This window comes from Oncorhynchus tshawytscha, linkage group LG03, assembly GCF_018296145.1.
Source record: "Oncorhynchus tshawytscha isolate Ot180627B linkage group LG03, Otsh_v2.0, whole genome shotgun sequence".
Classification (NCBI taxonomy): Eukaryota; Metazoa; Chordata; class Actinopteri; order Salmoniformes; family Salmonidae; genus Oncorhynchus; species Oncorhynchus tshawytscha.
In genome coordinates this window covers 80,701,565-80,726,581 of record NC_056431.1, presented here as the reverse complement: position 1 = coordinate 80,726,581, position 25,017 = coordinate 80,701,565, and the positions used below count along the sequence as shown (strand labels likewise).

The 25,017-nt window shown below is 45.7% G+C and overlaps 1 protein-coding gene across 1 annotated transcript in view; it reads left to right on the top strand.

Annotated features, from left to right (window-relative positions):
* Nucleotides 1-3,745: 3,745 nt before the first annotated feature.
* The window catches only part of xrcc5 (X-ray repair complementing defective repair in Chinese hamster cells 5), a 31,383-nt gene continuing 10,111 nt past the window's right edge, over nt 3,746-25,017 (top strand). Inside the window, exons 1-13 of the mRNA XM_042320072.1 lie at nt 3,746-3,817; nt 4,630-4,743; nt 13,811-13,994; nt 14,241-14,289; nt 15,705-15,827; nt 16,044-16,193; nt 16,437-16,551; nt 16,767-16,905; nt 20,349-20,461; nt 20,948-21,010; nt 21,159-21,296; nt 21,394-21,484; nt 22,294-22,424. Of these exons, the coding sequence (XP_042176006.1) occupies nt 3,800-3,817; nt 4,630-4,743; nt 13,811-13,994; nt 14,241-14,289; nt 15,705-15,827; nt 16,044-16,193; nt 16,437-16,551; nt 16,767-16,905; nt 20,349-20,461; nt 20,948-21,010; nt 21,159-21,296; nt 21,394-21,484; nt 22,294-22,424 (1,428 nt within the window). The 5' untranslated portion in view covers nt 3,746-3,799. The remainder of the gene's footprint in view (nt 3,818-4,629; nt 4,744-13,810; nt 13,995-14,240; nt 14,290-15,704; nt 15,828-16,043; nt 16,194-16,436; nt 16,552-16,766; nt 16,906-20,348; nt 20,462-20,947; nt 21,011-21,158; nt 21,297-21,393; nt 21,485-22,293; nt 22,425-25,017) is intronic.

The window sequence follows — 25,017 nt, the reverse complement described above, 5'->3', positions numbered from 1 at the left end:
GGCTCAGAACGCACCCTTGTGGGGCCCCAGTGTTGAGGATCAGCGGGGAGGAGATGTTGTTGCCTACCCTCACCACCTGGGGGCGGCCCGTCAGGAAGTCCAGTACCCAGTTGCACAGGGCGGGGTCGAGACCCAGGGTCTCGAGCTTGATGACGAGCTTGGAGGGTACTATGGTGTTGAATGCCGAGCTGTAGTCGATGAACAGCATTCTCACATAGGTATTCCTCTTGTCCAGATGGGTTAGGGCAGTGTGCAGTGTGGTTGAGATTGCATCGTCTGTGGACCTATTTGGGCGGTAAGCAAATTGGAGTGGGTCAAGGGTGTCAGGTAGGGTGGAGGTGATGTGGTCCTTGACTAGTCTCTCAAAGCACTTCATGATGACGGATGTGAGTGCTACGGGGCGGTAGTCGTTTAGCTCAGTTACCTTAGCTTTCTTGGGAACAGGAACAATGGTGGCCCTCTTGAAGCATGTGGGAACAGCAGACTGGTATAGGGATTGATTGAATATGTCCGTAAACACACCGGCCAGCTGGTCTGCGCATGCTCTGAGGGCGCGGCTGGGGATGCCGTCTGGGCCTGCAGCCTTGCGAGGGTTAACACGTTTAAATGTCTTACTCACTTCGGCTGCAGTGAAGGAGAGACCGCATGTTTCCGTTGCAAGCCGTGTCAGTGGCACTGTATTGTCCTCAAAGCGGGCAAAAAAGTTATTTAGTCTGCCTGGGAGCAAGACATCCTGGTCCGTGACTGGGCTGGGTTTCTTCCTGTAGTCCGTGATTGACTGTAGACCCTGCCACATGCCTCTTGTGTCTGAGCCGTTGAATTGAGATTCTACTTTGTCTCTGTACTGGCGCTTAGCTTGTTTGATAGCCTTGCGGAGGGAATAGCTGCACTGTTTGTATTCAGTCATGTTACCAGACACCTTGCCCTGATTAAAAGCAGAGGTTCGTGCCTTCAGTTTCACATGAATGCTGCCATCAATCCACGGTTTCTGGTTAGGGAATGTTTTAATCGTTGCTATGGGAACGACATCTTCAACGCACGTTCTAATGAACTCGCACACCGTATCAGCGTATTCGTCAATGTTGTTGTCTGACGCAATACGAAACATCTCCCAGTCCACGTGATGGAAGCAGTCTTGGAGTGTGGAGTCAGCTTGGTCGGACCAGCGTTGGACAGACCTCAGCGTGGGAGCTTCTTGTTTTAGTTTCTGTCTGTAGGCAGGGATCAACAAAATGGAGTCGTGGTCAGCTTTTCCGAAAGGGGGGGTAAACACCATGGGACCATGCAGCCATCATCATGCTCAGGAAGGAGACACATTCTGTCTCCTAGAGATTAATGTACTTTGGTGTGAAAAGTGCAAATCAATCCCAGAACAACAGAAACGGATCTTGAGAAAATGCTGGAGGAAACAGGTACAAAAGTATCCATATCCACAGTAAAATGAGTCCTATATCAACTAAACCTGAAAGGCCACTCAGCAAGGAAGAAGCCACTGCTCCAAAACCACCATAAAAAAAGCCAGACTATGGTTTGCAACTGCACATGGGGACAAAGATAGTACTTTTTGGAGAAATGTCCTCTGGTCTAATGAAACAAAGATAGAACTGTTTGGCCATAATGACCATTGTTATGTTCGGAGGAAAAAGGGGGAGGCTTGCAAGCCAAAGAACACCATCCCAACTGTGAAGCACGGGGGTGGTAGCATCATGTTGTGCAGGTGCTTTGCTGCGTAGGGACCTGTGCACCTCACAAAATAGATGGCATCATGAGGTAGGAAAATTATGTGGATATATTGAAGCAACATCTCAAGACATCAGTCAGGAAGTAAAAGCTTGGTTGCAAATGGGTCTTCCAAATGGACAATGACCCCAAGCATTTTTCAAAAGTTGTGGGAAAATGGCTTAAGGACAACAAAGTCAAGGTACTGGAGTGGCCATCACAAAGCCATGACCTAAATCCTATAGAAAATGTGTGGGCAGAACCGAAAAGGCATGTGTGAGCAAAGAGGCCTACAAACCTGACTCAGTTACACCAGCTCTGTCAGGAGGAATGGGCCAAAATTCACCCAACTTATTGTGGGAAGCTTGTGGAAGGCTACCCAAAACGTTTGACCCAAGTTAAAAAATGTATGTATACTTATTGAGTGTATGTAAACATCTGACCCACTGGGAATGTGATGAAAGAAATAAAAGCTGAAATAAATCATTCTCTCTACTATTATTCTGACATTTCACATTCTTAAAATAAAGTGGTGATCCTAACTGACCTAAAACAGGGAATTTTTACTGGGATTAAATGTCAGGAATTGGGAAAACTGAGTTTAAATGTATTTGGCTAAGGTGTATGTAGACTTCCGACTTCAACTGTATCAAAGCTGCCGGCTAAAGTTAAATCTAGACGTGGTTTCCTCTATCGTAATCTCTCCTCTTTCACCCCAGCTGCCAAACTAACCCTGATTCAGATGACCATCTTACTCATGCTAGATTACGGAGATATAATTTATAGATCGGCAGGTAAGAGTGTTCTCGAGCGGCTAGATGTTCTTTAGCATTCAGCCATCAGATTTACCACCAATGCTCCTTATAGGACACAACACTGCACTCTATACTCCTCTGTAAACTGGTCATCTCTGTATACCCGTCGCAAGACCCACTGGTTGATGCTTATTTATAAAACCCTCCTTAGGCCTCACATCCCTGGGTCGCTTGTCTTTTCAGTTCACTGCAACCACCTTCTGGAACGAGTTGCAATGAACACTCAAACTGGACAGTTTTATCGCATTTTCTTCACTCAAAGACTCAATCATGGACACTCTTACGGACAGTTGTGGCTGCTTCGCGTGATGTGTTGTTATCTTTACCTTCTTGCCTTTTGTGCTGTTGTCTGTGCCCAATAATGTTTGTACCATGTTGTGCTGCTGCCATGTTGTGTTGCTACCATGCTGTGTTTCCATGTACTGCTGCCATGCTATGTTGTCAATGTCTCTCTTTATGTAGTGTTGTGTTGTCTTGTCATGATGGGTGTTTTGTCCTATATTTATATTTAATTTTTTTTGTATTTTCAATCCCAGCCCCTGTCCCGCAGGAGGCCTTTTGCCTTTTGGTAGACTGTCATTGTAAATAAGTATTTTTTTAACTGACTTTCCTAGTTAAATAAAGGTTAAATAAAAAAAGAATTTAAAAAAAGAATGACCGCTGTGATGGAAAATACAATTTTATAAACGCTGACAGATAATGTTATTTTGGGATCTATTTGTGTCTGTAAAATAAATTATGCAAGGAATTGCGATGGAAATGCCTTAATGTGTAAATATTGATATAATAACCATCATATTGAAGGAAATTTAGAGTCAGTGGATGATATGGTGTGTGGTCCTCTCACTAGGATTTGGGAAATCTTGCAGTTTATTAGGCTACAGATTAAATTACTCACAATGAACTTCACATGGTGGTGAAAGTACAATGATGAGGGTCTTATTCTGGTGACATGATGGTCGATGCTTAACTGCAGTTTGACACATCAAAATATTCTCGCTTTTACCCATAATAATCTCATCATGTGTATACTAACCTACTCACAGCGCCTACCCGCACTGAATTGGCAAAATGTTGCATAGAGCTCATGAGCCAAAACCAGAGTAGTTTTGTGACAAAACTGCGATGGAAACCCATTGAATTTTAGATTTTTATTCGGTACATGAACATTTAAGCGGAAAAGTACATTTTTGTGTAGGAACCATTCCTACCTTACGTTTGCTTCCCCTCCGGACTCATTAAAAAGCGAGGGAAAGGAAATCAAGATGGCGCGTTCAGCGAAGGCAAGTCCTTCGAGATTTACTGACTCATATCTTGCAAGCTATTATTTATTTATGTTCAAGAACTGTAGATAATTATTAAATAATTAATAATATCTACATGCTAGTCCTTACATTTTAGTAGTGAATTGTTCCATTAGTTTGTTAACTAGTGGACTAAACTCCTCAATGAAGGAAGTCCTTCACCGTGGAGTTTAGTCCTCGATAAGTTAGCTAGAATCACTAACGTTAAAGTTGTTTGTGATGATATTGGTGATTTACGCTATGGCTACATCTCTCACTATGTCTTCACGTCAATCCAGGGGTGTATTCATTACGTCTTGCGATGGAAACCTTTTGTCGTTTAACAACCAAACTGAAACGATACGGGGAAGTTCTTAGCTACCTGAATTTGTCAATTAAAAACTCAGTTTGAAGTAAACCGTTTCGCAATAGAATTGGCGTAAATACACCGTAGGAGGGTTTAGAGCTTTAAAGGAAGGCGTTTCACTGTACTTGTGCATGTGACATTAAAACTTGAGAGAATTTAAGTAGGTCCTTCCTTATTCCGTTGCTTCTGTTTAAGACAAGTTTTCCAACAGAATCGGTGTAATGAATACAGCCCAGGAAATGTGTTAGTGTCTGTAAACCCGCCCCTTCTGGAGATAAGTGGTTTTGCCCTTGTGTTCTCCCAAACAAAGACAGTATGTTGCTCAAAGGAGGGGTCTAACTGCTGCAGGCTACATGCATTACTAACTATGAGTCAGAACACAACACCAGTATGTGTATTGTATTTGAATAATTAAAAGTATTTCCTCTCTGTGTTGCTAAACTAGACAGCATTGGTTCTGTGTCTGGATGTGGGTTTCTCCATGTCCAACTCTGCCCCGGGACAGGAACCGCCCTTCCAACAGGCCAAGAAAGTCATCCAGAAGTTTGTTCAGCGCCAGGTACTCCCTCTGATTCTGTGGGTGAATCTCCAATTGTATTTCCTAGATTCCTCATGTCCTCTCGCCTTGCATCCTTCTCGAAACCAATTAGAGGAGAGGAAACTCGGATCTTTTACTCCAATGTGCTTTGAGAAGGAGACAAGGGAGGAAGCAAGCAATCAAGTAAACATTATTGTGATTATTTTTTATAAAGAAACTGTGGCTTTGTTCCAAAATACTTACTTGTGTTCTGTCTAGAGCGTGTATGAGAGCCCAAAGTTTTATTTTGAATTAACTGAAACATAAATATAGGCTATGTTGAATGGGCGTAGATGGTGATGGCTTTCTTACTGCAGCCAAAAGTCGCGCACGTTTATGCATGACGTCAGTTAGTCCTGTACTGGAGAAGTGTCTATAAGCGTACTTTGGAGGTCTGGAAAACAAATCAAGCATGGGGAGCTTACTTTTTCATTCTCTTTGCTTTGCCGGGGAGGCTTTCACATAACACCTTGCAACACCGTGAAAGTTCCCCAAACTAATGAATTGATGGCAAACTAAGTATTACAGTTATTTATTCATCAAATGATGTTAATTTATTTTCATATACATTTTGAATTGAAATGTGTAGTCACTGCTTTTTATCAGCCGTTAGCTGAGGTAAGTTAGCTCGTCAGATGCGATGATGGCTAGCTAGCAGGCAAGCTCTTCCTGGTTCCTGGTCACCAGGACAGATGTATAGAACTTGGGAACCTCCCATCCACCAGGAAAAACACCCTATCCCAGGAGTTTATTCAGCAGTGTGCATCATCACTAGAATTGTCTGCTCATTGTAACATGTGAAGCAAATTTTTAAAATGATTTTATTTAATGAGGCAAATGGTGTCTTCCCCAAGGTACTACACTGTGTGCACATTTTTATTCCTGCCCAGCACAAACACCATGTTCAGCTATTCATCATCTATAATTGAGACCCTGTGTAGTTGAATGAGGGGTTAGTGAAGGGATAAAACAAAAACCTGTGGCTGTCATGACTTCATTTGCCCTCAAATACCGAACAATCTGTTCAATGTTCATCTCCTTGATGTCCCTTACCTGGGGATGCTAAAAGGTTGATTCTACTGAGCCATTTACTTTATGTTTCGTATGGTCTTTTATTTATTGTTGCATTGTCGAGAAGGAACCTGCAAGTAAGCATTTCATTGGACCATGTGTATCCTTCCTGTACATACGACTAAGGAAACTACAATGGACTGCGTTCTTAAATTTAAAAAATGGACCGTTCTCATGGACTGTGTTTTAAGGATTCATGCACAGATACAGGAAACCGATAAATGGGTTAATATTATTAAAAACGGCAAGTGTTGATGTCTCCCCATGGAGGCTGGGGCATCTGGGGGCTGCAGTTCATCTGTCTAATCCCCTGCAGGGAGAGAGACAGTCATAATATTACAATGGTGTATTCATTTAATATATATTCCTGTTTGATATGCATGCATATAATTACATTGAATATGTTCCCCTTTATAATATGCCAGTGTAATCCAATACATTCAGCTTACATTAGGATGAAGTAGTCTAGGCCTTCTAATCTAGTTGTATTGCATCACATCGCTTATCAACATTAGTTACCATATTAATGGATAAGGTGAATGTAAAACCAAGATATCGTGAACATCAGTGTCATTTAATAATATGCATCAGTGTTATAGTTGTATAAATGTATCACAATGCAAACCTTCCCATTGGAAAGTAAACACCAGCAGTCCTAATGCAGTTAAAGCTCCACAGTGAAACACCACTGTTCTGGCTATTTATCCTTCTTAAACACTAAGTAAAATAGCTTATTTCACTATTTCAGATTTTGTTATCTTCAGCACAATGCATAAAAGCTTACCTGTCCCTCCCGAGTGGCGCAGCAGTCTAAGGCACTGCAGTGCTTGAGGCGTCACTACAGACCCGAGTTCAATCCCAGGCTGTGTCACAACCGGCCGTGACCGGGAGACCTATACGGTGGCGTACAATTGGCCCAGTGTCGTCCACGTTAGGGGAGTGTTTCCTTGTGGTGGGCCGGGCTCCTGCAGGCTGACTTCGGTTGTGAGTTGAACTCCGACTCATTGGTTAAGCGGGCGGGTGTTAAGGAGCACGGTTTGGCCGGTCATGTTTCGGAGGACACATGACTCGAGCCCGTTGGGGAGTTGCAGCGATAATGTCACGCCCTGGTCTAAGTATTTTGTGTTTTTCTTCATGTATTGGGTCAGGCCAGGGTGTGTGTGGCATGGGGTTTTTGTATTGTGGTGTGTTTTGTCTTGGGGTTTTGGTGTGTGTGTATTGGAATTGTAGCTAGTGGGGTTATCTAGCAAGGTCTATGGCTGTCTGGAGTGGTTCTCAATCAGAGGCAGGTGTTTATCGTTGTCTCTGATTGGGAACCATATTTAGGCAGCCATATTCTTTGAGTTTGTCGTGGGTGATTGTCCTTAGTGTTTTTGGTCCTGTCTCTGTGTTAGTTTACGCAAGTATAGGCTGTTTCGGTTTTCGTTACGTTATTTGTTTTATAGTGTTTGTATTTAGATTCGTGTTACGTTTGTTGAATAAACATGGATCGCAATCTACACGCTGCATTTTGGTCCGACTCTCCTTCACCACAAGAGAACCGTAACAGATAAGACAAGTTCGTAATTGGGGCGAAGAAAGGGGTAAATTGGATAATAATTGGATATCATGAAATTGGGGCGAAGAAGGGGGTAAAACCTTACCATATGTCCACAACAATGTAGCAGCAGACTAAGGAGTTTGTGAGAGGACACCACGTAAAATGTTTCTGGTTGTCAATTTAATTCACAAACAAGTACTGAGAATCCATTCTGTTACTTGTCATTCTGGTTAGAACTCAATGAATATATATATACACTAATAATTCAATATTTAAACTGATTGTCAGAAGGCAGAGTATTGCGGTATTATAAACACCGTACTCTGACCGTACACCATCTTAATTGTCGTATGTTCAAAATCGAGGTAAGCGTATGCCGATTTAAACGCCTGGTTTTCTGCGCAGTCTTTTAAATTATTAGGACGTGAACATCTTAATCAGGGTTCCAGCGGTGTATTTGATCTGCACATTTTCTAGCACTGGGTAGCCTCCCTCTTATGCGTGAGTGAAGTGAGTTCGGGGGGGGTGCATATTTATAAATAGTTTTCACTAACTTTGTGTCCGATCTCCGAATCAAATAGTCTTCATAAAAATAACACTGTGGTAGAACGTTTGTTTTTATTGGTGATTTTCTGTAAGTCCAATCAGGGAGCCTGATTTAAGATGTGTCAATGTAAACAGGATTATTAGGGAAATCATTATTCTTGCAAAGCATGTAAACAAACTATTACATTAACATAACTATCCACAATAATTGCATTATTGTGTGCATGTAACCGTGCTCAATGTACAGTACCTTCGGAAAGTATTCAGACCCCCAGACTTTTTCCACATTTTGTTAGGTTACAGCCTTATTCCAAAATGTATTAATTCAATCTACACACAGTACCCCATAATGACAAAGCAAAAACAGTTTTTTAGAAAATGTTGCTTATATATAAAAAAATTAAAAAACATCGCACTTACCATCACGGTCACCTAATAATCCCCAGTTTACAATTTGCTCATTCATCCCCCTCCTCTCCCCTGTAACTATTCCCCAGGTCGTTGCTGTAAATAAGAACGTGTTCTCAGTCAACTTACCAGGTAAAATAACGGATAAATACATAAGTATTCAGACCCTTTACTCAGTACTTTGTTGAAGCACCTTTGGCAGTGATTACAGCCTCCAGTCTTCTTGGGTATGACGCTACAAGCTTGGCACACCAGTTTTTGGGGAGTTTCTCCCATTCTTATCTGTAGATCCTCTCAAGCTCTGTCAGGTTGGATGGGGAGCGTCGCTGCTCAGCTACTATCAGGTCGCTCCAGAGATGTTTGGTCGGGTTCAAGTCCAGGCTCTGGCTGGGCCACTCAAGGACATTGAGACTTGTCACGAAGTCACTCCTGCGTTGTCTTGGCTTTGTGCTTAGGGTCATTGTCCTGTTGGAAGGTGAACCTTCGCCCCATTCTGAGATCCTGAGCGCTCTGGAGTAGGTTTTCATCAAGGATCTCTCTGTACTTTGCTCCGTTCATCTTTCCCTCGATCCCGACTAGTCTCCCAGTCCCTGCCACTGAAAAACATCCCCACAGCATGATGCTACCACCACCATGATTCACCGTAGGGATGGTGCCAGGTTTCCTCCAGATGTGATGCTTGGCATTCAGGTCAAAGAGTTAAATCTTGGTTTCATCAGCCCAGAGAATTTTGTTTCTCATGGTCTGACAGTCCTTTAGGTGCCGTTTTGCAAACTCCAAGCGGGCTGTCATGTTCCTTTTACTGAGAAGTGGCTTCTTTCTGGCCACTCTACCATAAAGCCCTGATTGGTGGAGTGCTGCATAGATGGTTGTCCTTCTGGAAGGTTCTCCCATTTTCGCAGAGGAACTGGAGCTCTGTCAGAGTGACCATTGGGTTCTTGGTCAGCTCTCTGACCAAGGCCCTTCTCCCCTGATTGCTCAGTTTGGCCGGACGGCCAGCTCTAGGAAGACTCTTGGTGGTTCCAAACTAGTTCCATTTAAGAATGATGGAGGCCACTGTGTTCTTGGGGACCTTCAATACTGCAGACATTTATTGGTACCCTTCCCCAGATCTGTGCCTCAACAAAATCCTGTCTCGGAATCCTGTCTAAATCCTGTCTCCAATAATTCCTTCAACCTCATGCCTTAGTTTTTGCTCCGACATTAACTGTCAACTGTGGGACCGTATGTAGACTGTGACATCATCTATATGAACACAGCTGCCACTTTATTAAAGCTGTTAGATGTAGTTTACCATAGCGCACTGAGCTTTATTACAGGTGACAATTTTAGTACTCATCACTGCATTCTCTACCAGGAAGTTGGTTGGCTCTCTGTCATCACTGCATTCATCAACCCCTATTACCAGCCTGTTCAACCTCTCTTTCATATCGTCTGAGATCCCCAAGGATTGGAAAGCTGCCACAGTCATCCCCCTCTTCAAAGGGGGAGACACCCTGGACCCAAACTGTTACAGACCTATATCCATCCTGCCCTGCCTATCTAAGGTCTTCGAAAGCCAAGTCAACAAACGGGTCACTGACCATCTCAAATCCCACCGTACCTTCTCCGCTGTGCAATCTGGTTTCCGAGCCGGTCACGGGTGCACCTCAGCCACGCTCAAGGTACTAAACGATATCATAACCGCCATCGACTAAAGACAGTACTGTGCAGCCGTCTTCATTGACCTTGCCAAGGCTTTCGACTCTGTCAATCACCATATTCTTATCGGCAGACTCAGTAGCTCGGTTTTCGGATGACTGCCTTGCCTGGTTCACCAATTACTTTGCAGACAGAGTTCAGTGTGTCAAATCGGAGGGCATGCTGTCCGGTCCTCTGGCAGTCTCTATGGGGGTGCCACAGGGTTCAATTCTCGGGCCGACTCTTTTCTCTGTATATATCAATGATGTTGCTCTTGCTGCGGGCGATTCCCTGATCCACCTCTACGCAGACGACACCATTCTATATACTTTCAGCCCGTCATTGGACACTGTGCTATCTAACCTCCAAACAAGCTTCAATGCCATACAACACTCCTTCCGTGGCCTCCAACTGCTCTTAAACGCTAGTAAAACCAAATGCATGCTTTTCAACCGATCGCTGCCTGCACCCGCATGCCCGACTAGCATCACCACCCTGGATGGTTCCGACCTTGAATATGTGGACATCTATAAGTACCTAGGTGTCTGGCTAGACTGCAAACTCTCCTTCCAGACTCATATCAAACATCTCCAATCGAAAATCAAATCAAGAGTCGGCTTTCTATTCCGCAACAAAGCCTCCTTCACTCACGCCGCCAAGCTTACCTAGTAAAACTGACTATCCTACCGATCCTCGACTTCGACGATGTCATCTACAAAATGGCTTCCAACACTCTACTCAGCAAACTGGATGCAGTCTATCACAGTGCCATCTGTTTTGTCACTAAAGCACCTTATACCACCCACCACTGCGACTTGTATGCTCTAGTCGGCTGGCCCTCGTTACATATTCGTCGCCAGACCCACTGGCTCCAGGTCATCTACAAGTCCATGCTAGGTAAAGCTCCGCCTTATCTCAGTTCACTGGTCACGATGGCAACACCCATCCGTAGCACGCGCTCCAGCAGGTGTATCTCACTGATCATCCCTAAAGCCAACACCTCATTTGGCCGCCTTTCGTTCCAGTACTCTGCTGCCTGTGACTGGAACGAATTGCAAAAATCGCTGAAGTTGGAGACTTTTATCTCCCTCACCAACATCAAACATCAGCTATCTGAGCAGCTAACCGATTGCTGCAGCTGTACATAGTCTATTGGTAAATAGCCCACCCATTTTCACCTACCTCATCCCCATACTGTTTTTATTTATTTACTTTTCTGCTCTTTTGCACACCAATATCTCTACCTGTACATGACCATCTGATCATTTATCACTCCAGTGTTAATCTGCAAAATTGTAATTATTCGCCTACCTCCTCATGCCTTTTGCACACATTGTATATAGACTCCCCCCTTTGTTTTCTACTGTGTTATTGACTTGTTAATTGTTTATTCCATGTGTAACTCTGTGTTGTCTGCTCACACTGCTATGCTTTATCTTGGCCAGGTCGCAGTTGCAAATGAGAACTTGTTCTCAACTAGCCTACCTGGTTAAATAAAGGTGAAATAAAAGAAGAAAAAAAAAGAAAAAATTCTCTACCAGGAAGTTGGTTGGCTCACTGTCATCACTGCATTCTCTACCAGGAAGTTGGTTGGCTCTCTGTCATCACTGCATTCTCTACCAGGAAGTTGGTTGGCTCTCTGTCATCACTGCATTCTCTACCAGGAAGTTGGTTGGCTCTCTGTCATCACTGCATTCTCTACCAGGAAGTTGGTTGGCTCTCTGTCGTCACTGCATTCTCTACCAGGAAGTTGGTTGGCTCTCTGTCATCACTGCATTCTCTACCAGGAAGTTGGTTGGCTCTCTGTCATCACTGCATTCTCTACCAGGAAGTTGGTTGGCTCTCTGTCATCACTGCATTCTCTACCAGGAAGTTGGTTGGCTCTCTGTCATCACTGCATTCTCTACCAGGAAGTTGGTTGGCTCTCTGTCATCACTGCATTCTCTACCAGGAAGTTGGTTGGCTCTCTGTCATCACTGCATTCTCTACCAGGAAGTTGGTTGGCTCTCTGTCATCACTGCATTCTCTACCAGGAAGTTGGTTGGCTCTCTGTCATCACTGCATTCTCTACCAGGAAGTTGGTTGGCTCTCTGTCATCACTGCATTCTCTACCAGGAAGTTGGTTGGCTCTCTGTCATCACTGCATTCTCTACCAGGAAGTTGGTTGGCTCTCTGTCATCACTGCATTCTCTACCAGGAAGTGGGTTGGCTCTCTGTCATCACTACATTCTCTACCAGGAAGTTGGTTGTTTCTCTTTGATGTCACGTAGGTTGGTGCATAGCTATGTTTTCATTTATAAAGCCCTTCTACAAAACGTCCCACTGTACCTAACATCTTTACTAACTATATACGTACGAGTTACCACCCCTGGTCTCAGAGATGGATAACTCTATGAATTCCTTTGGTCTCTACTGAGTTAGGTAAATCAGCTTTGAGTTTTCTTTCACCTTATTTGTGGACTGATCTTCAAAAATGTTTTTAAATGTGTTTGTTCTGGTGTCTCTAGGGTAATTAAGGAAGCTGATGGAGGACCTTATTACTGATAAATGTCTTGTGTTTTTTACTTTCTACTTGCATTTTGGATTTATATTTTGATGTGTGTATTTTCTGTAATTTATGGAATTCGGGGATCATCTGTAAAATACCTTTGTTCACTGAATTGCTAGCACTAGTTGCTCACACTGCTCATTGGCTACAATGTAAACAGACGTAGCTAGCTAGCATAAATGCTAGCTTTGTTGACTCGGGCTGCGTAATGATGCAGTTTCCTGTTTAGATTAGTGGTCACGTCGACGTAAGTTTAAAATTTAGCTGATTATAAGCGCTCTGTGTTCTCCTATACTAGACCGTATCTCTGTTAGGTGTTCGTGGAAGATCACCACCCTTGACAGAACAGGACAAGTGCACATTTTGGAACACAGCCAGAGGTCCTGGATCGTGACACTCTCCTTTCTAGCCATTAGAATAGGGCTTTTCAAATGTTTTGGGGTGGGACCCCTTTTGTGATAGAAAATACATCAGGGACCCTCTCAATTAGAACATAACTTGAGTGAGATAAAATACAAGTACGTTTACTATGACTTTGGTAGTGCATGGCCGGACACACCAAGTATTCGAGCCCTGGGAAGGAACATTTTAAAAGGATCTTGGCATTGGAGAGAAAATGTTGCAGTTTCCAGGCTAATATCCTTCAAATCTACACTTTGCCATGAGGCAAAGAATTACAAAAATAAAAAATTGTTCCCCAGGGTTAAGAACATACATTGTAGATTAATAATACTATATTACACCCTAAAGTTATTCCATGGATCCCTTGGCCAAAAAAGAAGCACTGGACCCTCTGCCGTACCCTGGCAGGCCCCACTTAGAGAACCCTCTGCCGTACTTCGGCAGGCCCCACTTAGAGAACCCTCTGCCGTGCCTCGGCAGGCCCCACTTAGAGAACCCTCTGCCGTGCCTCGGCAGGCCCCACTTAGAGAACCCTCTGCCGTGCCTCGGCAGGCCCCACTTAGAGAACCCTCTGCCGTGCCTCGGCAGGCCCCACTTAGAGAACCCTCTGCCGTACCTCGGCAGGCCCCACTTAGAGAACCCTCTGCCGTACCTCGGCAGGCCCCACTTTGAGAACCCTCTGCCGTACCTCGGCAGGCCCCACTTTGAGAACCCTCTGCCGTACCTCGGCAGGCCCCACTTAGAGAACCCTCTGCCGTACCTCGGCAGGCCCCACTTAGAGAACCCTGGGCCCTGGTCAGAGGTAGTGCGATATGTAAGGAATGTGCTGTCATTTGGGACTGTCTTTCCTGTAGGTGTTTGCTGAGAACAAAGATGAGCTGGGTCTGGTGCTGTTTGGGTCAGACATCACTAAGAACAACCTAGCTAAAGACGACCAGTACCAGAACATCTCAGTACACCGCCAACTCATGATCCCAAACTTTGAGCTGCTGGAAGAGATCCAGAATGATGTGCACCCTGGGAGTCAACAGGCTGACTGTATCCTTCCTTTGACTGACCACAGCTCACTCCTTCAGTAGACAGCACTGTTGATATGGTGTTTATATATATATATATATATAATTTCAGTTCTTTTTTGCTAGACATTTAATAGGCAACTTGCAAAATAAATGTTTCTGCTGTTAGGCCGTGGTCAGTGTGTGAACCGTTAGGTCTGTATTTGGCCTTGATTAACTGTGTTGCTGTTAACGGACTGACTTGTTTCCTTAACCACTGTTGGCTCAGGGCTGGATGCTCTAGTTGTATGCATGGACCTGCTTCAGAACGAAACTCTGTAAGTAATCTGTTTCACATAGCTAGATCATTCTGTGTGAAAGTGAAACAAAATATCTAACCCTAACCCTCTACTTTGATAATAGAATACCAAATTGGCTTACTCAAGCAAATCTTCTGTAGCTCAGTTGGTCGAACATGGCTCTTGCAATGCGGGGAGAGTGGGTTCAATTCCCGCTCCCACTATCCCCCCCAAAAGTTATACATGCATCACTGTAAGTGGCTTTGGATAAGAACATCTAATCAATATATTATGGTAAGACTGGATAGGAACATCTAATCAATATATTATGGTAAGACTGGATAAGAACATCTAATCAATATATTATGGTAAGACTGGATAGGAACATCTAATCAATATATTATGGTAAGACTGGATAAGAACATCTAATCAATATATTGTGGTAAGACTGGATTTATGGTAAGACTGGATAGGAACATCTAATCAATATATTATGGTAAGACTGGATAAGAACATCTAATCAATATATTATGGTAAGACTGGATAAGAACATCTAATCAATATATTATGGTAAGACTGGATAAGAACATCTAATCAATATATTATGGTGAGACTGGATAAGAACATCTAATCAATATATTATGGTAAGACTGGATAAGAACATCTAATCAATATATTATGGTAAGACTTTACCTGACACCCAGCGTCATAACCATGTCACAATGTCATAACAGCTGACATAACTTGTCGTAACTTATATGGTCATAACACTGTCATGACACATACACTACCAGCCAAAAGTTAGGACACACCTACTCATTCACGGGTTTTTCTTTTATTTCTACTGTTTTCTACATTGTAGAATAATAATGAACACAGCAACACTATGAAATAACACATATGGAAGTGTTAGTGTTAAACAAATCAAAATATATTTTATATTTGAGGTTCGTCAAAGTAGCCACCCTTTGCCTTGATGACAGCTTTGCACACTCTTGGCATTCTCTCAACCAGCTTCATAAGGTAGTCACCTGGAATGCTTTTCAATTAACAGGTGTATCTTGTTAAAAGCTAATTTGTGGAATTTCTTTCCTCAATGCGTTTGAGCCAATCACTTGTGTTGTGACACGGTAGGATTGGTAAATAGAAGATAATCCTACTTAGTAAATGGACATTAGACCGGTGGAAATGTATCCTTTGGTCTGACGTGACATATATTGCGTTATTTTATGGCCCAACAGGTGTAAATATATGGGTCGTGTGTGTTATGACCTCATGGCAATAGGGTGGTATCAGCTGTTATGACAGGTTATGACGCTGGGTGTCAAGTAAAGTGTTACCAGAATGATTGTAGATGACAAAAAGGACCCCATTGGAGGAGCTACTGTGTTCTGATTTGGTTCATGGGTGATCATGTTTCCTATGTAACTCTGTTCTGTTTGACTGTTCTTCAGGGGGAAGAAATATGAGCGTCTGAACATCGTCATGCTCACAGACCTGAACACACCGAGCAGTCCTGACCAGCTGGACATTATCATAGGCAACCTGAAGAGAGCCGGCATCACTCTGCAGTTCTTGTGTGTCTATGTGTTATTCTACTGTAGAGATCTCGAATGGCTTGTCGTATATCATGGAAGCATTGAGTGCATCTACATGCACTCAATGCTTCATCTGCGCTTCATCTGAAATGCGCTTCATCTGAAATGGCATCATATTTCCTGTATAATGCAGTACTTTTGGCCAGTCTCTGGCGATTTGACTCCAAACTGACCCCTTAACCTCTGTTCCTCCAGCCTACCCTTCCCTGTAGATGGAGGGGGTTCCAACCCCCCTCACGGGGGTAAAGCTCTGTCCAGAGAGCAGCAGCAGGGGCTGGAGATGACCAAGCAGGTCATGATGTCTCTGGATGAAGAGGACGGTCTGGAGGAAGTCTACACCTTCAGGTAGGAAGTCACTGGGGTCTGCAAGGGGGGCCTATACGGTGGTAGAGGGGGCCTACAGGGTGGTAGGGTGGGGGATTAGAGGGTTGTAGAGGGGGCCTATAGGGTGGTAGGGGGGGACTAGAGGGTGGTAGAGGGGCGCTATAGGGAGTCATTTGGGACAAAGCTCTGAGTTTGAGGCTATATTCTAATGCCACACAGAGACTGAGGTTGTCCTGCTCTGACAGTCTTCTCTCTGTCTTGCAGTGATGCTATAGAGAAGTTGTCTGTGTTTAAACGTGTTGAGAAGAGACCCATGGCCTGGCCCTGTACTCTGACCATCGGCAGCTCTCTGGCCATCAAGATTGTTGGCTACAAAGCAGTAAGTAGAGTATCACTGTCTCTTGAATAGCACCCTATTCAGTGCACTACTGTTGACCAGGGAGGGTCCGAACGTGTCGTCCAGGGGACGGGGAGGGGCTGAACGTGTCGTCCAGGGGACGACGGGGAGGGTCTGATCTTATTACTCTGACAGACTGTCCCTGAAGCAGGAACTGAAAGATGTGAATTAGTGTCGTGACTGTCTGACCCTTGCAGGTATGTGAGGAGAGACCCAGGAAGTCGTGGTCGGTGGTAGATGCTCAGACACACCAGAAAGACGACATAAAAAGAGATGTAGTTTACTGTCTGAATGATGACGAAGAGACCGAGGTACAGAAGGACGACACCATACAAGGTGAGAGAAATCAGGAAGTAAAGCTGTGTGTGATACGAGTGTTGTCTCAAATGGCTAGGTTCCTGCCATCCATTCAGTTGTCGTTTTTACAAGGTTCAAGAAACCTTTGACTGGTAGAACAAGTTCATGGACGGTTCCAAGGTGAGATGGACACTGGATGAGAGCATCTTCCTCTCCTCTCTAAAGGGAGAACTTCACTCTTCCTCTGTTCCTCCTCTCCTCTCCTCTCTAAAGGGAGAACTTCACTCTTCCTCTCCTCTCTAAAGGGAGAACTTCACTCTTCCTCTGTTCCTCCTCTCCTCTCTAAAGGGAGAACTTCACTCTTCCTCTCCTCTCTAAAGGGAGAACTTCACTCTTCCTCTCCTCTCTAAAGGGAGAACTCCACTCTTCCTCTGTTCTTCCTCCTCTCTAAAGGGAGAACTTCACTCTTCCTCTTTCCTCTCTAAAGGGAGAACTCTACTCTTCCTCTCCTCCTCTCTAAAGGGAGAACTTCACTCTTCCTCTTTCCTCTCTAAAGGGAGAACTCTACTCGTCCTCTCCTCCTCTCTAAAGGGAGAACTTCACTCTTCCTCTTTCCTCTCTAAAGGGAGAACTCTACTCGTCCTCTCCTCCTCTCTAAAGGGAGAACTTCACTCTTCCTCTTTCCTCTCTAAAGGGAGAACTCTACTCGTCCTCTCCTCCTCTCTAAAGGGAGAACTTCACTCTTCCTCTGTTCTTCCTCTCCTCTCTAAAGGGAGAACTCCACTCTTCCTCTCCTCTCTAAAGGGAGAACTTCACTCTTCCTCTGTTCTTCCTCTCCTCTCTAAGGGGAGAACTCCACTCTTCTCTCTCCTCTCAAGGGAGAACTCCACTCTTCCTCTGTTCTTCCTCTCCTCTCTAAAGGGAGAACTCCACTCTTCCTCTGTTCTTCCTCTCCTCTCTAAAGGGAGAACTTCACTCTTCCTCTCCTCTCTAAAGGGAGAACTTCACTCTTCCTCTCCTCTCTAAAGGGAGAACTCCACTCTTCCTCTGTTCTTCCTCCTCTCTAAAGGGAGAACTTCACTCTTCCTCTGTTCCTCCTCTCCTCTCTAAAGGGAGAACTTCACTCTTCCTCTCCTCTCTAAAGGGAGAACTTCACTCTTCCTCTCCTCTCTAAAGGGAGAACTCCACTCTTCCTCTGTTCTTCCTCTCCTCTCTAAAGGGAGAACTCCACTCTTCCTCTGTTCTCTCCTCTCTAAAGGGAGAACTCCACTCTTCCTCTGTTCTTCCTCTCCTCTCTAAAGGGAGAACTTCACTCTTCCTCTGTTCCTCCTCTCCTCTCTAAAGGGAGAACTTCACTCTTCCTCTGTTCCTCCTCTCCTCTCTAAAGGGAGAACTTCACTCTTCCTCTGTTCTTCCTCTCCTCTCTAAAGGGAGAACTCCACTCTTCCTCTCCTCTCTAAAGGGAGAACTCCACTCTTCCTCTGTTCTTCCTCTCCTCTCTAAAGGGAGAACTCCACTCTTCCTCTGTTCTTCCTCTCCTCTCTAAGGGGAGAACTTCACTCTTCCTCTGTTCTTCCTCTCCTCTCTAAGGGGAGAACTCCACTCTTCCTCTCCTCTCTAAAGGGAGAACTCCACTCTTCCTCTGTTCTTCCTCTCCTCTCTAAAGGGAGAACTCCACTCTTCCTCTGTTCTTCCTCTCCTCTCTAAAGGGAGAACTCCACTCTTCCTCTGTTCCTCCTCTCCTCTCTAAAGGGAGAACTCCACTCTTCCTCTCCTCTCTAAAGGGAGAACTTCACTCTTCCTCTTTCCTCTCCTCTCTAAAGGGAGAACTCCACTCTTCCTCTGTTCTTCCTCTCCTCTCTAAAGGGAGAACTCCACTCTTCCTCTGTTCTTCCTCTCCTCTCTAAAGGGAGAACTCCACTCTTCCTCTGTTCTTCCTCTCCTCTCTAAAGGGAGAACTCCACTCTTCCTCTGTTCTTCCTCTCCTCTCTAAAGGGAGAACTCCACTCTTCCTCTGTTCTTCCTCTCCTCTCTAAAGGGAGAACTCCACTCTTCCTCTGTTCTTCCTCTCCTCTCTAAGGGGAGAACTCCACTCTTCCTCTGTTCTTCCTCTCCTCTCTAAAGGGAGAACTCCACTCTTCCTCTGTTCTTCCTCTCCTCTCTAAAGGGAGAACTTCACTCTTCCTCTTTCCTCTCCTCTCTAAAGGGAGAACTCCACTCTTCCTCTGTTCTTCCTCTCCTCTCTAAAGGGAGAACTCCACTCTTCCTCTTTCCTCTCCTCTCTAAAGGGAGAACTCCACTCTTCCTCTGTTCTCTAAAGGGAGAACTCCACTCTTCCTCTGTTCTTCCTCTCCTCTCTAAAGGGAGAACTCCACTCTTCCTCTGTTCTCTAAAGGGAGAACTCCACTCTTCCTCTGTTCTTCCTCTCTCTCTAAAGGGAGAACTCCACTCTTCCTTCCTCTCTAAAGGGAGAACTTCACTCTTCCTCTTTCCTCTCCTCTCTAAAGGGAGAACTCCACTCTTCCTCTGTTCTTCCTCTCCTCTCTAAAGGGAGAACTCCACTCTTCCTCTGTTCTTCCTCTCCTCTCAAAGGGAGAACTCACTCTTCCTCTCCTCTCAAAAGGGAGAACTTCACTCTTCCTCTGTTCTTCCTCTCCTCTCTAAAGGGAGAACTCCACTTCTTCCTCTCCTCTCTAAAGGGAGAACTTCACTCTTCCTCTGTTCTTCCTCTCCTCTCTAAGGGAGAACTCCACTCTTCCTCTCCTCTCTAAAGGGAGAACTCCACTCTTCCTCTGTTCTTCCTCTCCTCTCTAAAGGGAGAACTCCACTCTTCACTCTTCCTCTCCTCTCTAAAGGGAGAACTTCACTCTTCCTCTGTTCTTCCTCTCCTCTCTAAAGGGAGAACTCCACTCTTCACTCTTCCTCTCCTCTCTAAAGGGAGAACTCCACTCTTCCTCTCCTCTCTAAAGGGAGAACTCCACTCTTCCTCTCCTCTCTAAAGGGAGAACTCCACTCTTCCTCTCCTCTCTAAAGGGAGAACTCCACTCTTCCTCTGTTCTTCCTCTCCTCTCTAAGGGGAGAACTCCACTCTTCCTCTTTCCTCTGTTCTAAAGGGAGAACTCCACTCTTCCTCTGTTCCTCCTCTCCTCTCTAAAGGGAGAACTCCCTCTTCCTCTGTTCTTCCTCTCTCTCTAAAGGGAGAACTCCACTCTTCCTCTTTCCTCTCTCTCTAAAGGGAGAACTTCACTCTTCCTCTGTTCCTCCTCTCTCTCTAAAGGGAGAACTTCACTCTTCCTCTGTTCTTCTCTCTAAAGGGAGAACTCCACTCTTCCTCTGTTCTTCCTCTCCTCTCTAAAGGGAGAACTCCACTCTTCACTCTTCCTCTCCTCTCTAAAGGGAGAACTCCACTCTTCCTCTGTTCCTCCTCTCCTCTCTAAAGGGAGAACTTCACTCTTCCTCTGTTCCTCCTCTCCTCTCTAAAGGGTATCGTTATGGCAGTGACATCGTCCCCTTCTCCAAAGTTGACCAGGACCAGATGAAGTACAAGACAGATGGGAAGAGTTTTGCTGTGCTGGGCTTCACCAAACAGAGCATGGTAATACAGCTGCTGTTTCCTGTCAAACCGACTCACAAAAAGCATATAGATTACATCCCAAACGTCACCCTATACCCTATGTAGTGCACTACTTTGGACCAGTGCACTATAGGGAATAGGGTGCCATTTGGGATGTACACATAGTCTAATCAAGTGGAGCGAGGGAATTGCTCTCAATGCAATTAAACAGGTCTCTTCTTACAAAAGACATTGTATCTCAATAGGTTTAACCTTTACCCTCTAACCTGTATTGTTCTGCTACAGATCAACAGCCCCTCTAACCTGTATTGTTCTGCTACAGATCAACAGCCCCTCTAACCTGTATTGTTCTGCTACAGATCAACAGCCCCTCTAACCTGTATTGTTCTGATACAGATCAACAGCCCCTCTAACCTGTATTGTTCTGCTACAGATCAACTGTCCCTCTAACCTGTATTGTTCTGATACAGATCAACAGCCCCTCTAACCTGTATTGTTCTGCTACAGATCAACAGACACCAGTTCGTGGGGACTCAGGTCCTCAAGGTGTTCGCCCCTAAAGATGATGAGGTGAGAATAGTGACCGGATGTTGTTGAATCAAGAGAGGGACTTGTCTTCATACTCATTTTCTCTGTCTGTCTGCCTGTGTCTGTGTGTCTGTCTGCCTGCTTGTCTGTCTGTCTTCCTGTGTCTGTCTGCCTGTCTGTCTGAGCTCAGCATGCAGGTGTAGCTCTCTCAGGTCTGATCCGTGCTCTGGATGACCTCAAGATGGTGGCGGTGGTGAGGTATGTTTACGCCCGCAATGGAAACCCACAAGTAGGAGCAGCCTTCCCCTGTATTAAGGAGAAGTATGAGGTGAGTTAGTCAAATACGTCATACCCTATTCCCTTTTTGGTGCACTGTTTTGGACCAGACGCCATCGGGCTAACTCTAGAACCTTCTGTGTTCTTAGTGTCTGGTGTATGTTCAGCTTCCGTTCATGGAAGATCTGAGGCAGTACAGCTTCCCTTCTCTGGAGAACAACAAGAAGTACACTCCCTCAGGTAGGCTAGTGGACCACTCCTGCCCTAGGATGTACACTCCCTCAGGTAGGCTAGTGGACCACTCCTGCCCTAGGATGTACACTCCCTCAGGTAGGCTAGTGGACCACTCCTGCCCTAGGATGTACACTCCCTCAGGTAGGCTAGTGGACCACTCCTGCCCTAGGATGTACACTCCCTCAGGTAGGCTAGTGGACCACTCCTGCCCTAGGATGTACACTCCCTCAGGTAGGCTAGTGGACCACTCCTGCCCTAGGATGTACACTCCCTCAGGTAGGCTAGTGGACCACTCCTGCCCTAGGATGTACACTCCCTCAGGTAGGCTAGTGGACCACTCCTGCCCTAGGATGTACACTCCCTCAGGTAGGCTAGTGGACCACTCCTGCCCTAGGATGTACACTCCCTCAGGTAGGCTAGTGGACCACTCCTGCCCTAGGATGTACACTCCCTCAGGTAGGCTAGTGGACCACTCCTGCCCTAGGATGTACACTCCCTCAGGTAGGCTAGTGGACCACTCCTGTGCTAGGATGTACACTCCCTCGGGTAGGCTAGTGGACCACTCCTGCCCTAGGATGTACACTCCCTCAGGTAGGCTAGTGGACCACTCCTGCCCTAGGATGTACACTCCCTCAGCTAGGCTAGTGGACCACTCCTGTGCTACGATGTACACTCCCTCAGGTAGGCTAGTGGACCACTCAGGTAGGTGATCAACCAATAAGCACTATCCTCAGTATATTGACTGACTGCTTTTATTTTCCTTTAATGTTTTTTATCCATGTGATGGTTGTGTGTTTCCTGTTTCCTATTCCCAGAGGACCAGCTGTCGGCGGTGGACTCTCTGATTGACTCCATGATGTTGGTGGAGGAGGATAAGGATGGAGTGAAAAAAGACCTCTTCAAAGTCAACCACATCCCCAACCCTCAGTACCAGAGACTGTTCCAGGTAGTTACCACATCCTCAGTACCAGAGACTGTTCCAGGTAGTTATCACATCCCCAACCCTCAGTACCAGAGACTGTTCCAGGTAGTTACCACATCCCCAACCCTCAGTACCAGAGACTGTTCCAGGTAGTTACTACATCCCCAACCCTCAGTACCAGAGACTGTTCCAGGTAGTTACCACATCCTCAGTACCAGAGACTGTTCCAGGTAGTTATCACATCCCCAACCCTCAGTACCAGAGACTGTTCCAGGTAGTTACCACATCCTCAGTACCAGAGACTGTTCCAGGTAGTTATCACATCCTCAGTACCAGAGACTGTTCCAGGTAGTTACCACATCCTCAGTACCAGAGACTGTTCCAGGTAGTTATCACATCCTCAGTACCAGAGACTGTTCCAGGTAGTTATCACATCCCCAACCCTCAGTACCAGAGACTGTTCCAGGTAGTTATCACATCCTCAGTACCAGAGACTGTTCCAGGTAGTTACCACATCCCCAACCCTCAGTACCAGAGACTGTTCCAGGTAGTTACCACATCCTCAGTACCAGAGACTGTTCCAGGTAGTTATCACATCCCCAGTACCCCCAACCCTCAGTACCAGAGACTGTTCCAGGTAGTTACTACATCCCCAACCCTCAGTACCAGAGACTGTTCCAGGTAGTTACTACATCCCCAACCCTCAGTACCAGAGACTGTTCCAGGTAGTTACCACATCCTCAGTACCAGAGACTGTTCCAGGTAGTTATCACATCCCCAACCCTCAGTACCAGAGACTGTTCCAGGTAGTTACCACATCCCCAGTACCAGAGACTGTTCCAGGTAGTTACCACATCCCCAGTACCAGAGACTGTTCCAGGTAGTTACCACATCCCCAACCCTCAGTACCAGAGACTGTTCCAGGTAGTTACCACATCCCAACCCTCAGTACCAGAGACTGTTCCAGGTAGTTACCACATCCCCAGTACCAGAGACTGTTCTAGGTAGTTACCACATCCCCAACCCTCAGTACCAGAGACTGTTCCAGGTAGTTACCACATCCCCAGTGCCAGAGGCTGTTCCAGGTAGTTACCACATCCCCAGTACCAGAGACTGTTCCAGGTAGTTACCACATCCCCAGTACCAGAGACTGTTCCAGGTAGTTACCACATCCCCAACCCTCAGTACCAGAGACTGTTCCAGGTAGTTACCACATCCCCAACCCTCAGTACCAGAGACTGTTCCAGGTAGTTACCACATCCCCAGTACCAGAGACTGTTCCAGGTAGTTACCACATCCTCAGTACCAGAGACTGTTCCAGGTAGTTACCACGTCCCCAACCCTCAGTACCAGAGACTGTTCCAGGTAGTTACCACATCCTCAGTACCAGAGACTGTTCCAGGTAGTTACCACATCCCCAGTACCAGAGACTGTTCCAGGTAGTTACCACATCCCCAGTACCAGAGACTGTTCCAGGCAGTTACCACATCCCCAACCCTCAGTACCAGAGACTGTTCCAGGTAGATACCACATCCCCAACCCTCAGTACCAGAGACTGTTCCAGGTAGTTACTACATCCTCAGTACCAGAGACTGTTCCAGGTAGTTACTACATCCCCAGTTCCAGAGACTGTTCCAGGTAGTTACTACATCCCCAGTTCCAGAGACTGTTCCAGGTAGTTACTACATCCTCAGTACCAGAGACTGTTCCAGGTAGTTACTCCATCCCCAGTTCCAGAGACTGTTCCAGGTAGTTACTACATCCCCAACCCTCAGTACCAGAGACTGTTCCAGGTAGTTACTACATCCTCAGTACCAGAGACTGTTCCAGGTAGTTACTACATCCCCAGTTCCAGAGACTGTTCCAGGTAGTTACCACATCCTCAGTACCAGAGACTGTTCCAGGTAGTTACCACGTCCCCAACCCTCAGTACCAGAGACTGTTCCAGGTAGTTACCACGTCCCCAACCCTCAGTACCAGAGACTGTTCCAGGTAGTTACCACATCCCCAACCCTCAGTACCAGAGACTGTTCCAGGTAGTTACCACATCCCCAACCCTCAGTACCAGAGACTGTTCCAGGTAGTTACCACATCCCCAACCCTCAGTACCAGAGACTGTTCCAGGTAGTTACCACATCCCCAACCCTCAGTACCAGAGACTGTTCCAGGTAGTTACCACATCCCCAGTGCCAGAGACTGTTCCAGGTAGTTACCACGTCCCCAACCCTCAGTACCAGAGACTGTTCCACGTAGTTACCACATCCCCAACCCTCAGTACCAGAGACTGTTCCAGGTAGTTACCACATCCTCAGTACCAGAGACTGTTCCAGGTAGTTACCACATCCCCAGTACCAGAGACTGTTCTAGGTAGTTACCACATCCCCAGTACCAGAGACTGTTCCAGGTAGTTACCACATCCCCAGTACCAGAGACTGTTCTAGGTAGTTACCACATCCCCAGTACCAGAGACTGTTCTAGGTAGTTACCACATCCCCAACCCTCAGTACCAGAGACTGTTCTAGGTAGTTACCACGTCCCCAACCCTCAGTACCAGAGACTGTTCCAGGTAGTTACCACATCCCCAACCCTCAGTACCAGAGACTCTTCCAGGTAGTTA